At 36.0% G+C, this 16282-nt stretch overlaps 1 protein-coding gene across 4 annotated transcripts in view; it reads left to right on the plus strand.

Moving 5' to 3' along the window:
* The window catches only part of abch1 (ATP-binding cassette, sub-family H, member 1), a 29278-nt gene extending 13197 nt beyond the window's left edge, over positions 1–16081 (plus strand). For 3 of the 4 annotated variants that reach the window (XM_082142723.1, XM_082142725.1, XM_082142724.1), the window contains exons 7-20: positions 3272–3346; positions 3438–3609; positions 3793–3889; positions 3983–4151; positions 4419–4519; positions 5450–5520; positions 5806–5855; positions 5936–5992; positions 6211–6281; positions 6408–6496; positions 6967–7070; positions 10851–11010; positions 11613–11717; positions 13473–16081. In XM_082142723.1, the coding sequence (XP_081998849.1) occupies positions 3272–3346; positions 3438–3609; positions 3793–3889; positions 3983–4151; positions 4419–4519; positions 5450–5520; positions 5806–5855; positions 5936–5992; positions 6211–6281; positions 6408–6496; positions 6967–7070; positions 10851–11010; positions 11613–11717; positions 13473–13579 (1428 nt within the window). In that variant the 3' untranslated portion in view covers positions 13580–16081. Of the gene's footprint in view, positions 1–3271; positions 3347–3437; positions 3610–3792; positions 3890–3982; positions 4152–4418; positions 4520–5449; positions 5521–5805; positions 5856–5935; positions 5993–6210; positions 6282–6407; positions 6497–6966; positions 7071–8282; positions 8430–10850; positions 11011–11612; positions 11718–13472 lie in introns of those variants that run through there. The other variant, XR_014199129.1, reaches the window with a different exon arrangement.
* Positions 16082–16282: the final 201 nt, after the last annotated feature.

Below are 16282 nucleotides of genomic sequence, written 5' to 3' on the forward strand. Positions count from 1 at the left end.
GCATGATTTAATTGTGTGTGTGTGTGTGTGTTTGTGTGTGAAACAGTCAGTATTACTCATACAGATTTCTTTCTGTAATCCCTTATTATAGTCGTGGCTTATTTGCCAAATGTACTTTATACTGTGGCTTATTACATAACCTTAAAACTAGCTTTTGGTAAAAATGTTCAGGTGAGCTTTTATGTTTGAAATTAGCAAATATTTATTTGTACTAAATGCTGGTTAGTGTTTTGACTAGACTGTTTCATAATGCTGGTTTTGAGACCACTAATAAGCCTATTTCTTGCAATAATTAGGGACATTACTGTGTATATCAGGGGTTTTCAACTGGTTCTGTGCCAGGGACCACCATTCTGACTAACAAGTAATCGGCGGCCCACTATTGTGTGTGTCTGTGTGTGTAGTGTGTGGATTCCTTTGTCAGATAGCACAGTCAGACGTCGAATTGAGGAAATGGCATTTAAAAAAAAAAAGTTTGTCATGTCATTTTGCTGTGTTCTGAACCTATTCACGGCTCCATCAACATTTCATGCCAAATCGCTATATTTCCTTGTTTAAAATGTACTGCAAGATGCAGTTTCTTTCCAAACCGTGATAAGCGCCAAACCTATTTTTAGCCTAAACGCGATACATCCTCTCGACTAATCAGAATTGTCTCTCTCTCTCGCTCTCTCACCCTCAAATCACTCGCGCGTATCGCACCAGACGCTCAATTTGCCTCATTCGCGCGACCGCGCTGCGCTAAACGCCTCATTCGCGCTGCAGGACCTCCAGATGCGCGTAAACGCGTCTTTACATTGACTTGACATGAAAATCACTTGCGCCAGACGCTCTATTCGCGTTTGGTGTGAAAGCTACTCACTCACTCACTCACTCACTCACTCACACAAGGTCATGTTATTTGTTTTATGTAAAGCGGACAATGGTTCTACTTTTTATGGGTTCGACACTTTTCTGAATGCCAATGTATTTATTACTGACTGACTTGCCTTTTTTTTAAGATAAACTTTTTTTTTTATGGAAAAAAAGTGATTTTAATAGTGAAATTACGTAGGCTGGAATGCATGTCACGGACCACATGCAATGCCGCCGCGGACCACCGGTTGAAAACCCCTGGTGTATATCATCAAAAAAGGCGCTGGTAGACATCAGACAACACATTCTAGGAGAAGAATCTGCAAAGATTTAAGCCACCTGACTATTGTTTAATTTTATTTCCATTCAATTTGTTGTTTCACCAGTTTGTCTTGAGGTCATGCCATACTGGCTGTGTAGCGTCAGCCAGACAGTTGCTACATCCTGTTTATTAGTCACATTAAGGCGAGACACGGCAGGCAAAAACATAGATTTTTCATGCAGTGGTCAGTTTTGAGATTTTGGGTTAGTTTATTCCTTCAATGTGTTTTTTCAAGCTGCTATAAAGAAAATGTTGAAAATATACATTAAGATGTTTATTTTATTACATTTTGTTAACTTGCGGCAGTAAGTTTCTCCCGAATTTACCAAGAAGTTAGCATTCCAACGCGACATGCAGAGTTCCGTCTGTTTACTGAAGTCTGTCATGACCGGTATCGTTGTAAAGCTCTGAGTCTCCTGCACAACGCTATGGAACCCAAATATGGGCATTTCCTTTCTATCAGTAACCAATCGTGAATGTCCAAAGGGGGATTTAAAGCTAATGACGAAATCTCATTTAGAGCTATTTAAATCTTTAAATGCCGTTTTCTCAAAATGAGTTTTTTGTCATTCTCCAGTACAAACATCTCAGCCTATGTAGCACCTATGTACACCAAACCTTCCAGTTATACACTTATTCTGAAGATATTTTCAGAGGGATTTTTTAATAAATCATTCCTGGCCTGATTTATGTGACATTTTAATCAAAACAATATGGCGAAAATAGATTTTTTAAGGCTATGGACAGTATATTTTGATTTCCTAGGACCTAGGTAATGAATAGCCTGGGTTTCCCCATGCTGCCTTGTGCGCAGCGCGATTTTATTCACGCTGCTAGGCAGCCTGGATTCCATGGACTAGATTTTCGCCTCAGCGAGGGGACCAATCACAGAACGAGGAGGGTGCAGCAAGACGATGACGACGTCTATGCGACACACCGAAGCAGTTTGTTTATATCTATGGATCTAACATGGCAGCAGACGCGAAGTTACCTTTCGATGCAGCCTTAGATAGTGTTCTAAGCATGGTTCTAAGTAGTTTAGAACGCAAGTTTATTTCGTCATCTTCCTCGTCGAATTTCTGTCGCTCTACATACGTCATCTGGTATAATTGAAACGATTGGCTATGAGCTACGTACAGGCGAATTTGATAGACATTCGTAGCGTCCAATAAACGGCTCTGGGCATTCGTAAACCACGCCTCAAATACGAGAAAATTAACATGTGGTTCCCAGACCACGTCTCAATGAGAAAGAGGTCTGACGTTAGCCAGGCTAGGTAATGAAAGCATATATCCTGAAATCCCTCTGAATTTTTTCCTGGCTTTATCATATGTTCAGATCTATCTTCCGAAAATATATGCAAAATCGCGCATATTTAATGAGAGAATGCCTAATTTGCATAATTAAACATACAAATTTCAAAAACTTGTATTCATTTTTTTTATATACTTCTAAGTAATCAACTGAGGAAGTTTCATGGTGATATCTATTATTTTAAAATGTTACCCTATTCACCTGCAGTGTCTCGCCTTAACAAATGACACACAGAGACACCAAAGACACAATCATAACTTATTTACAGTACACTAACATATTCACTTGTCCTAAAGTAACACCTACCCAGAACAGTGATGTAAATTTCTAAATATGAGAACTATTCCTTACATAACATGACCCATCCCTTTCTCTGTTTAGCGTCTTGTCTCTCTCATTATTTGCCTCTAGGAAATAAGCTCTCAATTGTTTCTTCTAGTCTTACTTTTGCTTTAGCACATCTCACATGTGTCTCCTTTGGCGTTTCAAAAGAGACAATCTCTCAAACTGTAATCCGGCTTGCCAAGTTGGAGATCTCACTATGAACTCAAATATTTCTCATCAAATTCTTATAAGAACAAATCATCTGAGCTATGCTGTCCACATTCATTTATATCTGTACTCCTGCTTTGTCAGCAATTTTCTCACTTGTCTTCCTTGAGGAAATTTGTAAGTAAATCATCTGAGACAAAGTTTGTACTTGAAAGAAACCATCTTCTAAGCTATGAAAGAGGAACTTGTGGAGGAACTATTCAAATCTCTCTGTTTCTCTCTCTGTAGGTGGGTTTGATGAGGAATGGTCGATTGTTAGCTGAAGGTCCACCAGACGCTGTTATGAAGCAACACAATGCAGCAGTGAGTACACACACACATGCCTCACATGCATGTACATGCACTGTTTCGGTATGATTCAAACTTATGAAATGCATCTGTGTGTGTGTATTAGACTTTAGAGAGTGCGTTCTTGCAACTTTGTGAGGAATTCGATCAGATGGACTCCAGACTGAGTCCGCAGGGCCGTCTGCTGGACAACAGCCCGTCTCCAGACAGTTTGAGAGATGAGAGCAGAGAGCCCATACTGAGAAAGAGCACACCAGAAGACATACCTAAATATAAAGGTACAACAAAGAGGTAGAAGTTCACTTGCTCTAAAATACTGCATGCAAAAGCTAAACTAAAACTGAAACAGAAAGCCACTTTTATGCAAGATTGACAAAAATGTCACTGGTTACATATTTAGAATAGCATTGATCACCACTGAAACTGATGCTTGCAGTTGAAATGTTCTTGTGTCTTTGCAGCTGACTGGAAAGTGCGAGCCAGACACATCATACCAAAATGGCGCAACATTGCAGCGCTGATGATCAAGACGATGGTTCGAATGAGAAGAATGCCAGGGTAATGATATCCTAATAATCAAATTGATATTGATAATCAAAACATTTCATATCAATTCAGTAATTTGTGTATGTTCATCTGGTTTGCGCTCAGGTCCCTCTGTTTCCAGTTCCTGTTGCCGGTAATTCAGATCTGTCTGATGTGTCTGTGTATTGGTGGAGACCCCACAGGCATTGACGTGGCTGTGGTCAATAATGAAACTAGTCCCAGTGCCTACAGTAACACATTGCTGTCCTTTCTTGACAACACGAGTATCCACCAGGTACGCACACATTTGTTTTCAAGGTCAAAATTTAAACAGAAAGACGTATCATTTCAAGATTGTATAGGACTACATTTAACACAATACATCAGGTTTTTTTCTCTCCACAAATTCAGGACATTAAAATAGAATAGAATTTATACAGACTCTTACTCTCTCATTTCCTCTTTTCTCAATTTAACTTTAAACAAATTAACAAGTTTATAAATAGTCATGAGAAAAACTGTACATTTATTTTCAGTGTTGCAGTTTTCCTGTCTCCTTTAGGTGAAATTGTCTCATTCTGAAGCTTTTGCTGGTATCCGTAATGGGGAGTACTGGGGTGTCATAGAGTTTGGGGAGAATTTCACCAGCTATTTAACCAAAAGGTGAGCAGTGTTTCAGAAGTTTGCAATGTTAAACCTGAAAGAACGTGTTTTGTTTTTGTGGTAAAATTCAGAAAGGTGCAAGTCAATATGCAATACGTCTTGGTTTTTAGCAAGTGCTAAATGAAAAACAAAAAGTGTTGGGCAAGATACTAGCTAAGCAACAAACTCCTCCTACAGAAATATTATCTTAGCTAACTTTTGTAAGCTGTCATTTGATCTTATACATTTATAATATAAAAAAACCTATTCAGAAAATATGACTCTTGACCAATTCATTGCAAATAACCAGTTCAAATTTAATTTACAAATTAAACATACAAATTTTTACACTGTAGCATTTGTTAACACTACCCCTAGACTTAATCAATCCAGTACCTTTGTGTATAATTTAAGAAATATCAGCGCTATCACCTCGCTGAGGAACTAATAACTTTTACTTTAATCAATAAACACTAGTGTTACTCTACACTTTTGTTTATTAGAGGACTTCAAATGAATCTGCATCTTCTTAAGGTGTTAAAAATGTTCTTGCATGCAAATTTAGACCCATCCCTGACATGAAACATCAGGCCTCTCTGAGTCACAGCCTAAAAAACGCAAGCATTCATGTAAACAAGGTGTCGTGTCAGGTTACAATGACTGTACCAGAGAGACTGATGAGAATAGTGTTGGGAGAGGCTGCAGGAGTGAATAACAGTGTTTTTAAGGGGAGAAAAGCAGGTCCGTCCTGTATTTCTGTTTCAGTCTGTCCATCTGTGTCTCTGACATTGTTTGTACATCTAGGTACATCTACATCTCTGTTCATCTATACATGTACATCTCTGTCCCGACTGGAGCAATTTAAATGTCACATACAAACTTTGCCCTTGTTACAAATTTGAAAAAAATTATGTTTAAAGCTTTTATTATTATTTTTGCGTGTGTGTGCAGGATGTTGCAGCCCCGAGTCTCCAGAGATGTGATTGAAGGAGGATCCGTGCATGTTTGGCTGGATCTGACTAGTGAGTTTTATTTATTTTTAGTCCAATGAATATTATTCAGCTTTTGAACTCACGTGACCTCATATTTCTGCCACACGAGGGTGTACTTTATGCCTTTAAATACATGTTAGTTGAACTCATTTGTACTGAATTTTGCATGCATCTTTGGACATGAATTTGGATTCAAAAGACCATCATTGGGAATGTTTTTATTTGGCATGTTTATAGTTTGATTTATTTTAAATGACATTATTTGCATAGTTTTAGTTGGGCAAGAAAATTAAGCTATTTGTTTTTACATTTCAGATCGACAGATTGCCCTAATGCTACAGAAAAAACTCCATGAGGCCTTCGAGGTGAGTAAAAAAAAAGTACATTTAAGCTTTTTTCCCCATCATTCAAACACTTTAAACTCTTTTCCTTGTTCTTTCAAAAGGCTTTTATTGAGACAAAGCTGGGGAGTTTATCTTACATGGTGGCCTTCCCTATAAACGTGAGTACAGAGCGATGTTCTTAATCTTTTTTTAATATTTAAGACTTTTTGTAATATCTTTTGTACAAAACTTGTAATATCTTATATGTCTCTCCATCCTGTCTTTCCTCTATATGTGCCCTTTTGATCACTCTGTCCTTTCTTTTATCTCTTTGGTCTTTGGAATTTTCTTCTTTCTTAAAATGCCCTTCTTATTTTTGTTTTATGTGGTGTTATAGTTTGAAAAACCTATATATGGCAGTGAGAACACCGATTTCACAACGTTTGTGACTCCAGGAGCCGTTTTGAGGTGCACATACACACACCCAAACACACTTACAGCCCCTCATAAATATTACTACAGTGTCTGACAATACTACTGCAACCCGATAGACCTCCTTACAATGTCACCTTTCTCTACTTTTTCTCTTTTCAGCATCACATTTTACCTGGCAGTGGGGTTGACCGCTCTGTCCTTTGTGTTAGAGAGAAAGGAGGGGCTGCTGGACAGGTGCTGGGTGGCAGGTGAGACAGCTCACATCCACCAGATGGCCATCATTTAACATCTTAGGGATGAATTCACTAAACAATTGTGACACTTGTTTTGAGTATTTCAGCATAAAAACCTGTGCAAAAACCTTATTTACTAACCACCCGCAATCCAGGCGAATAAGCACTATGCCTCATGTATTTAAATTAAGATGTAGTCTGTTGTCTCCTCCACTAGTACTTCGAACCAACCTCCAGAATGAGAATGTGTTTTTGTTTGCCATGGGCACAATACATTTTTATTGAATTCAGCCCCTACTTTTCATCGAGTTTATGAATGAGCAGTTTCAGAGATTTACCAATAGGGGGAGCTGATCACCCACAGCAAATAAAAGCATGAGCAGCAAAGGCAGTTTTAAACACACACATGGTGAACATTTTATGTAGTTTGTGTTTCATGGATGTATGTTGTGTATTTATGTTTCTGTGTGGTTATTTCTCTAAAGGTGTAAGTTCTCTGGAGACCATGCTGGCACACCTCTTCTCACAGCTATTTGTCATCAGTGTTCAGATAATTCTTCTGCTGATCTTCATCCTGCTGGTCTTCAAAGTGAGTGTGTATATATGTGTGTTTGCCAGCTACGTGTTTATCTCTCATTAATATATGTATGTCTCAAGATTCAAGATCTATGTGTGTGATCATACAGCATAAATTAGACGTGTGTGTGCTGTTTATTTCTGTTTAAAAGTCAAATGGTAATTATAGTTAATCCTAACACTTACATATTACCATTCCTGTCGCATATGCCACCCTCAGCCTTTGTCGTCCTTCTAGTCAACACTTGGGAGACATAACACCAGATAGACTGTTGGCTTGTAGTCCACTGTGAAGTCTTTACATAAGACTAAAGCAAACTAAAACCTCATCCAAATTCAAAGAGCCAATCATATCCTCTCATCTTGAGTTTTGAAAAAGATTATTTTACCAGAATAAGCTATCTTTTCCCCCCCTTTTATCAAACAACTAAATAATTAAAAATACACACTAATGTTTAATAATTTGGGGTCAGTAAGATAAAAAATTTTTTTTTAAAATGTTTCTGGAAGAAGTCTCTTAAAAAAGGCTGCATTTATTTGGTCAGAAATACAGTAAAAACTAATATTTTGAAATACTGCCGTTTAAAAAGTATTCTATATGAATATTTTTTTTTTCATGTAATTTATTCCTATGATGGCAGAGCTGAATTTTCAGCATCATTACTCCAGTCTTCAGTGTCACATGATCCTTCAGAGATCAGACTAATATGCTGATTTGGTGCTCAAAAACATTTCTTATTATTATCTGTGTTGAAAATTGTGTTGAATACATTTCCTTTCAGGATTCTTTAATGAATTGAAAGTTCAAAAGAACTTAATTTTTAGATAGATGTGTTTATACAAAATACTATAAGTGATTCTGTCACTTTTGATCAATTTATTGCATCCAATTTTTATAAAGTATTAATTACACACACAAAAAATCTTTCTGAGCCCAAACTTTTGAATGGTAGATTATGTGTATATCAGTGGCATGCAGTGGTGTTAAAATGAAATGAGGAGGCAAAGAAAAAGAAACCAAACACAATTCTATTTTGTATTTTTACATTAACAATGTTATTAATGTTCTATTTATTAAAACCATGTATAGATCTCAAGTTAGTGTTGTAAGAAATTTTACATTTATTGCAAAATAATTACTAAAGGTAGTAATCATTTAAATAATATATATATTATTTGTGAACTAATGTCCAGCTGTTCTTTTTAATAGTCAACTTATTTTCAGATCATCAGTCATCAAGCTCAGTAAACACTGGTCACAGACACGACGATGTACCTTTAATTTCACCAAGCAGATTGCTCACTATCATCATGTTTTCAGGCCATTTCAAGTTTGATTTTGACATGACATAAAGCAGTGATATCTAAGTGGGTGAGTTGTTTACTAACTTTTTATTTAATCTACCCATTAACGGCAACATTTTGTTTATTCAGACTAATTCACGAACGCGGAAGATGCATTAAAAAAGAGGCAGGATTTCTCGCATGAACCAATCATATCCATTCATAACCAATCTTACCGCGATGGAGGCATTACCTCTTCTCTCGTGAATTTCCTCCATTCATTTTCGATTACCCCCCACCAAACTCAGCGCATGCTTAAGGGAGTCTGTTCAAACTCAAGAGAGACACAGACTCCCGCTGTAACTTTACCTGCGGGTGGCGCTGTTGGACAGTGGTACTTTAAAAAAGTGTATAAACTACTTGTTTTTCTAATGTCACATTTGTGTTTTTATTTTTGTAATATGGATTCATTTCTCATAAATTTTTTGAGGAGGCAGCAGCATTGCCTCCTTTGCCTCTTCAGAGGAAACGCCCCTGAGAGTGAACTTACTGACATGGCTAATTCCTTAAATGCATTAATATTCTAGAACCTTCTAGATGTTTTGACTATATTGGCTTTGGAGACTTCTATCTGCTCATGTTGATGTTCACAAACCTATCAGGACTGAGCAGGGCTGTTGTCAGGGGGATTTGGGATCTGTGAATTGTCCTGTGCTCTGTAAGTTTTAGAAACAGCTCTGGGACTGAGTCACATAAATATGTTTATTCATAAATAATTTCTTGCTTCGCATCTAGTGATTTGTGCTTGACCACCACAGCAACAAAGGGATTGCTTTGGTAACAGACCCAGCTGTAGATTAGAGATTCTATTTCTGATGTGTAACTGTAGCAGCGAGGACGCTGCACTGACTAGCATGTGCCGTGAAATCAGCCAATAAGAGCTAAGAGCTTCACACAAGATACTCTTCACACTTGCTTAAGATTTCTGGGATTGTAACATGCCAGTATGTTCAGATCACTATCCTATTGAAACACTCTTTAAAAACAAGCTATTGTTAAATATTACACATATGTATTGTTTTTGCAACATAATGTTAAAATGGTATATTTGACTCCTTAGATCAGGGGTACGTTCCTAAGGGCATTGGAATTAAAATATAACTTCACAGGAAGTGTAGCGGGAAACTTACCTACCAGTCATTACATACAGTACTACTGGCTAAAATAAATGTGTAAAAAAAAAAATCCACATTTTATATATATATATATATATATATATATATATATATATATATATATATATATATGTGTATATATATATATATATATATATATATATATATATATATATATATGTGTGTGTATGTGTGTGTGTGTGTTATATATATATAGATAGATAGATAGATAGATAGATACATACATACATACATACATACATACATATACAGCGGGGGAAATAAGTATTGAACACGTCATCATTTTTCTCAGTAAATATATTTCCAAAGGTGCTATTGACATGAAATTTTCACCAGATGTTGGTAACAACCCAAGTAAGCCATACATACAAAGAAACAAACAAAAATAAGTTCAGATATTAAGTTATGTGTAATAATGTGAAATGACACAGGGGAAAAGTATTGAACACATGAAGAAAGGGAGGCGCAAAAAGGCATGGAAAGCCAAGACAACTGCTGAAAACTTACAGTAATTAAAAAGCAATTCAGCCCCCTGTCAGTGGAAATTACAGGTGGTTCAGTCCCAAATGATGGCCAACAAAAAGGTCTCATTGCCAAGGTGTCACACAAGACGCATCTCATGATGGGTAAAAGCAAAGAGCTGTCTCAAGACCTTCGCAACCTAATTGTTGCAAAACATAATGATGGCATTGGTTATAGGCGCCATTCTAAGCTTCTGAATGGTCCAGTGAGCACTTTTGGGGCCATAATACGGAAGTGGAAAGACAATTATTTCACCATAAATTTGCCTCAACCAGTGCTCCTCGCAAGATTTCTGATAGAGGAGTGAAAAGAATAATCAGAAGAGTGGGACTGATCATTTGGGACTGAACCAGCTGTTATTAATTTCCACTGACAGGGGGCTGGATTGCTTTTTAATTACTGTAAGTTTTCAGCAGTTGTCTTGGCTTTCCATGCCTTTTTGCGCCTCCCTTTCTTCATGTGTTCAATACGTTTTCCCTGTGTCATTTCACATTATTACACATAACTTAATTTCTGAACTTATTTTTGTTTGTTTCTTTGTATGTATGGCTTACTTGGGTTGTTACCAACATCTGGTGAAAATTTCATGTCAATAGCACCTTTGGAAATATATTTACTGAGAAAAATGATGACGTGTTCAATACTTATTTCCCCCGCTGTACACACACACATATATATATATATATATATATAGAGAGAGAGAGAGAGAGAGAGAGAGATACTGTGCACTGGAATACAGGAATACATCTCATCATTATTATCACCATCTTTCTTATGTCTATCTATTGCAGATTCCAAATGAAGGATCTCTGGCTTTGGTGATCTCATTGATTGTGCTGCAGGGAGTGACGGGAATCTCCTTCGGGCTGGTCATCTCCTCTGCTATTGATGACGAGCAGTCGGCCAATCAAGCGGCTCTTGGAATCTTCTACCCAAACCTCATCATTAGCGGTACAGTCTGATCTCACAGATGTTAAAACATTTATTTGATGGCATAAGGTTACCCTGTGACTTATTTTGCTTGGTAATATTTATATTTAAATTACCTTTAAGCCTCACACACCAGTACTGATGCAGCCCTCTATTTTAAGACTGTCTGTCATTTCTCCCTCCACCCTAAAATGGTGCAGTCCAGAAAATATAATAAGGGCTATTTGAGGGCCATACTATCTGGGTGTGTCCAGTGAATTAATGGATGTGATACCACAGTGAATAAAATTGTGGATTGATAGTGGAGCGGAATCAACAGAGTGAATGATGATTGATGGATGAGATATAAATGGAAAGGAAAAAAAGATGATTATTGTAAAGAAAAGGAAGGGAATTCTCTTTAGTGAGGTCTTTACCCTACTTATCCTCTCTACCGTCTCTACCACTCTACCCTCACATTAACTCACATTAACGCACATTAACCTCACATTAAAGCTAATTTGTAATTTATGGTTTGCTGATGCTACACAGACATGGTAAGGTAACATATAAGGATTAAACGGATTAAAGTTTTACATTAATTCAGTTAGTCTTTTCTCTGTTCCTCTATCTACCTCCTGTAGGTGTTATCTGGCCGGTTGAGTGTATCCCGTATCCTCTGCGTTATTTGAGTCTAGTCCTGCCCCAGACCTATGCATCTGAAGCCCTGCGCTGCATCATGTACAGAGGTATGATTTAAAATATAGCACCAATAACAACATTTCTGTGGTACACACAAGGACCACTGAGATCCTCAGTGCCAGTTTCGATACTATAGCATTTAAAAAATACAATAATATTGTAAATATTAAAATTAAATTTAAATAATGCCATGTAGACTTAAAAATATTTCTTAAGTATTATATACTTTACATTATTTTAGTTTAATAAAATATATATATTTTTAGTATATATATTTTTTATTTTCGTATATAAATATAATATATTTTTATAATATAATATATTATAATATATATGTATGTGTATATATATACAGTATACTGTGTATATATATATATATATATATATATATATATGTATGTATGTATTATAATATAAATATAAATGTTTATTTTTAAATATTGTAATGTTTTATTTGATAATTTATTCATTTATAATAAAATCTAATATAAATATATACCTATTATTTGTTAAAAAAATATAAATATATATACAGTATATTAATAAAAAATGTATGCATGTATGTGTGTATATATAGTTTCAGTATTTTGACACTTTTTAAGTTGGTACTCAGGGCTGTTGTCTTGGTACCATAATACAAGTACTTTTGACATCCTTATAGGCGGCAATATAAAGAATGTTTACATGTGAACATCTAGATGACAGATGGTGTGTAATGGTTGTAGTGATGTTGAGTTGCATACATGGTACAGATGTAGTCTCCTCACCTACCACAATTAATGGAAACAGAGTGTATGTAGTTAGTATCTTATCTCTAGTATCTTATCACAAACCTCAAAGTCACTCCTACTCGCACACCTCAAATAACTATCGTCTCTTCTGTGCTGTTTTCATCCGACACACACACGCAACAATCTTCTATGAAGTCCCACTCACCTAACATTTTCCCTCTGATACAAACATCTTGAGTTACAGTAGACTCCAGGACACCTGATACTCTTCTATCTCAATTATTCACGGAGCAGGAGGAGCGTCTGCCTCCATTCCTAAATTAAACACACAGCTTCCCTGCTGTTTACCTATCAGCATTGCTCACAGTTGGGAAACACTTGGATAGACAAGGACGCCACACAGTTGAAGTTCAAGTTCGAATGTATTGAAGTTGATTGAAGTACAGGGTAGATCAGAGCTGAGACTGGTCATGTGACTGAAAATCTGCAGACTGTACACAAACATGGTTTTCCCCTTCATTAATCTACCTGAGCCCTTTTATGATAATGGTTTATGATTATGACATCACATCAACATCGCTCAGGAACAATGGTGTTATTGTTAATGAAAACAGAAACTATTAAAAAGAATTTTTCATTAATATAAAGCTCAAATTAAATAAATTATAAATATTAGATATAAATATGTAACTTACAAAACGTAAACAACATACTGAAATAAAAAGTCACAAAAATAAGCTAAATATAAATATTTAAAAGCAATAAACATGCCAAAAGTATGTAACAAAATGACTAAATATTTAAATTAATATTTAAATAACTGAAAATATGAAAATGTTCAGCTAATTCAAAATATTATGAATATGAATGATAGTAAAATAACTGCTCTGGGTGGAGTCATAATTAAAATTGGATAAAACCATGACATACAGCAGATTAGTTATTGTCATTTCAATTTTACTTCTCACTATTTGCAGAGCCAGACTATCTACATAAAGCTTAGTGTTATCTGTTGTCAGATCTGGTTACTAATCCTGTTACTGAGTACTGATTCTCCAATTTTGCATTCAGGTTGGGGTCTGTCCCATATGATGGTTTGGCGAGGCTTTGTGGTCACTCTGGGCTGGAACACATTCTTCATTATGCTAGCAACGATCATTCTCAAGCTGAGAACATGAGAGGCTCTGCCTGAGGAATCTGCTTCAGATTGGGTGTAGTGGTGTCCAGTAAGGCCAAAAAAAAAAAAAGACTGACACATGGAAATGCCAATCTGAGCCTCTCTCTCCTTAATATGCCATTCACCTAAAAGGATCCAAGGACCATCAACATGAAACTCAGGGCCAGTTTCTCAACCAGCTAAGAGACCTATTGAACAAGCAATTCAAACTTCTGTCAAGTTTACTGACTGTGACGCGTAAAGCTCATGGTGAATTTCACATGGTCTTCAGTTATTTTAAACATCCATCAAATAAGAAAGAAAATTGTTGAAGCCTACTGTTGGAACTTTCCATACTCTCTCTTCTTTTTTCCCCTGGATTATGTAATGCATTCTGAATTCACTGACTGCATGCCTGAGTGTCTTAGGGTGCGTCTCAATCAGCTCCTTAGTTCAGTAGTCAGGGCACTGATCAGGGAGTCAGATATTTTAAAGGCTGTCTCTATCGCAAAAATCCTTCCAGTGAACCGAAACGTTCGCTCCCTAAAAAGTTCCACAATGCTCAGTGAAAACTAGGGAGCATCAATGCTCACTATGTTCCCTTACCGGAAATTCTGAAGCACAAAATAAATCGCGTGAGCCAACTCAATAAACACAATGACACATATTAGATGTGTTTTAAAAAACAAACTAAAATAAACACACATCGCCATACTGGTAATGAACCTAATCTAGCTAACATTTATAATAAATTATGGCTGAAATGTTGCTAGGATATGTAAAAATCAAAGTATTTATCATAATATATTTTTAAATAACAAATAATATCAGTGATATCTGTGCTGCTGTTGTTCATAAATACCAGTAGTGACGTTGCATGTCGAGGGCGATGCCATGTTGCTGGAAAAAGAGCCATCAGTGTACAAATGTGTTGTGAGTCAGGGTCCTTACCAGTGCCCGAATTCGTGAACACGATAAACTGATTCATGACCTAGGGAGCTAGGGAGCTGATTGAGACGCACCCTTAGTGTATAGTCCATATGCTTTTTCTGTGCCAGTTAATCTTAGATTGGGTACAACCAGACATCTAAATTGCTTTGGTTAAGCCTACAATGTTGCCCTCCCTTGTGCCCCCTCATCCTAAACCGAAAACACAATGCTTGAAGGATTCTTCTCTCAAGTCTCAAGTCTAGTTTATTTATAAAGTCCTTTCCACTACAAAGTAGACCAATGGGCTGTATAGTAAAACATATTATTCTACAAATAATAATTAAACAGAACAAGAAGACAAAGGTTAATAATAACAGAAAGAAAAACAAAAGATAACAGAAAACAACATAGAAGAAAATAATTCTCTGGGCACGGTTCACCCATTGCATCGTATAGTGTTTTTGATTTTTCAAATTGCTGTTTTTTTTTTAATGATAAATGTTTTTAGATTAGCAGCTTGGGTGTTAATTTATCAAGTGCCATAAACAAAATGAAGGAAAAACGACGATGTTTACATTTTAGCACATAGCAGGCCAAAGTTAAACCTGCAAGTTGAACTGAAAAGACAAGTTTAGTCTCTTATTTTAGTATATGTTATATTTGAAAGACAGCACAAGCTGCATTACAATGCAAGCCATATATGCTAAGTTACTTGGAATGGTCAGAATAGTTTGATGGATATTTTAGTGTGCAATATTTGACATGGAGAATGCATGTTTTAAGTGGATTATTGGTTGTGGGTAAAAAAAGTGTGTGTGTGTGTGTGTGTGTGCATCACTGCTCTTGTAAGACAACAACTAATTTATTATATGTATTTATATTTTTTCCTCTTTATCTTTGAATCTTAAAGTTCATCATTAGGATACTGGATTTCTACATTTACCTTCATTAACCACCTCCAGGTTCTGGTTTGGTTTATATTTAAGTCTCTACACCACATCCAAATTAAACAAATCTGCTTAACTGAACTGAAATACTTTGAAAGCTAGAAGAAATTGTTAGTGTTTGTTTAAAATAACCTTTAAATTTGGTTCCACATCACATCAGATAACTGTATTTTGAACAGTTAAAAACCAAGTTGAATTTGTTTAGTTTTTTTCCATAAATGGAAAATTCAACAGGAAATTGCTACTGTTTAAAAATTGTGCAAATATTTAAAAATGATGGAACATTGTTTTCCTTTATTGTAGTAATAATGAGGCCCACAATAAAGGCTGGAATTTCATGGTATGTTTTGATAGAACATAGGCTGACAGTTGATTTTACTAGAGCTTTGTTGATTTTTGGATTTTCTGTGTCTGGCTCCGGTTGAGGCTTAGAGACAAATGTTTGGCAAAGGTTTGTTAAGTTCTGTGCCATTTTGAAAGGTCATCGTGTCACCTCCATACACACACAATACCATTATTTGCTACCTCTTGAATTGTTGCATAAAAAGCCCATATATATGCGTGAACATTCATATGCTCTTGGTGTAAAACGATCTTTGTGGAATTATGACTTCTTTTTCAACAATAAACCGTTTTAATAAGTTCTTCATATTTGTATAATGACTGTTATTTGTATAATATTTAAAAAATGTTTCCACCACTCACTCTTTCAGCTCTTACATTTATTGCCTCTTTTCTCTTTCATTAACAGTCACATTTCAATATTTACATTTCAAATGTCCACAGGCTTCAAAAGTTTCTCGAGATCACAAATAAGTTTGAAGGGTTATTCCCAAAACATTACAGAT

The sequence above is a fragment of the Leuciscus leuciscus genome, assembly GCF_965113295.1.
Source record: "Leuciscus leuciscus genome assembly, chromosome: 17".
Taxonomy (NCBI): domain Eukaryota; kingdom Metazoa; phylum Chordata; class Actinopteri; order Cypriniformes; family Leuciscidae; genus Leuciscus; species Leuciscus leuciscus.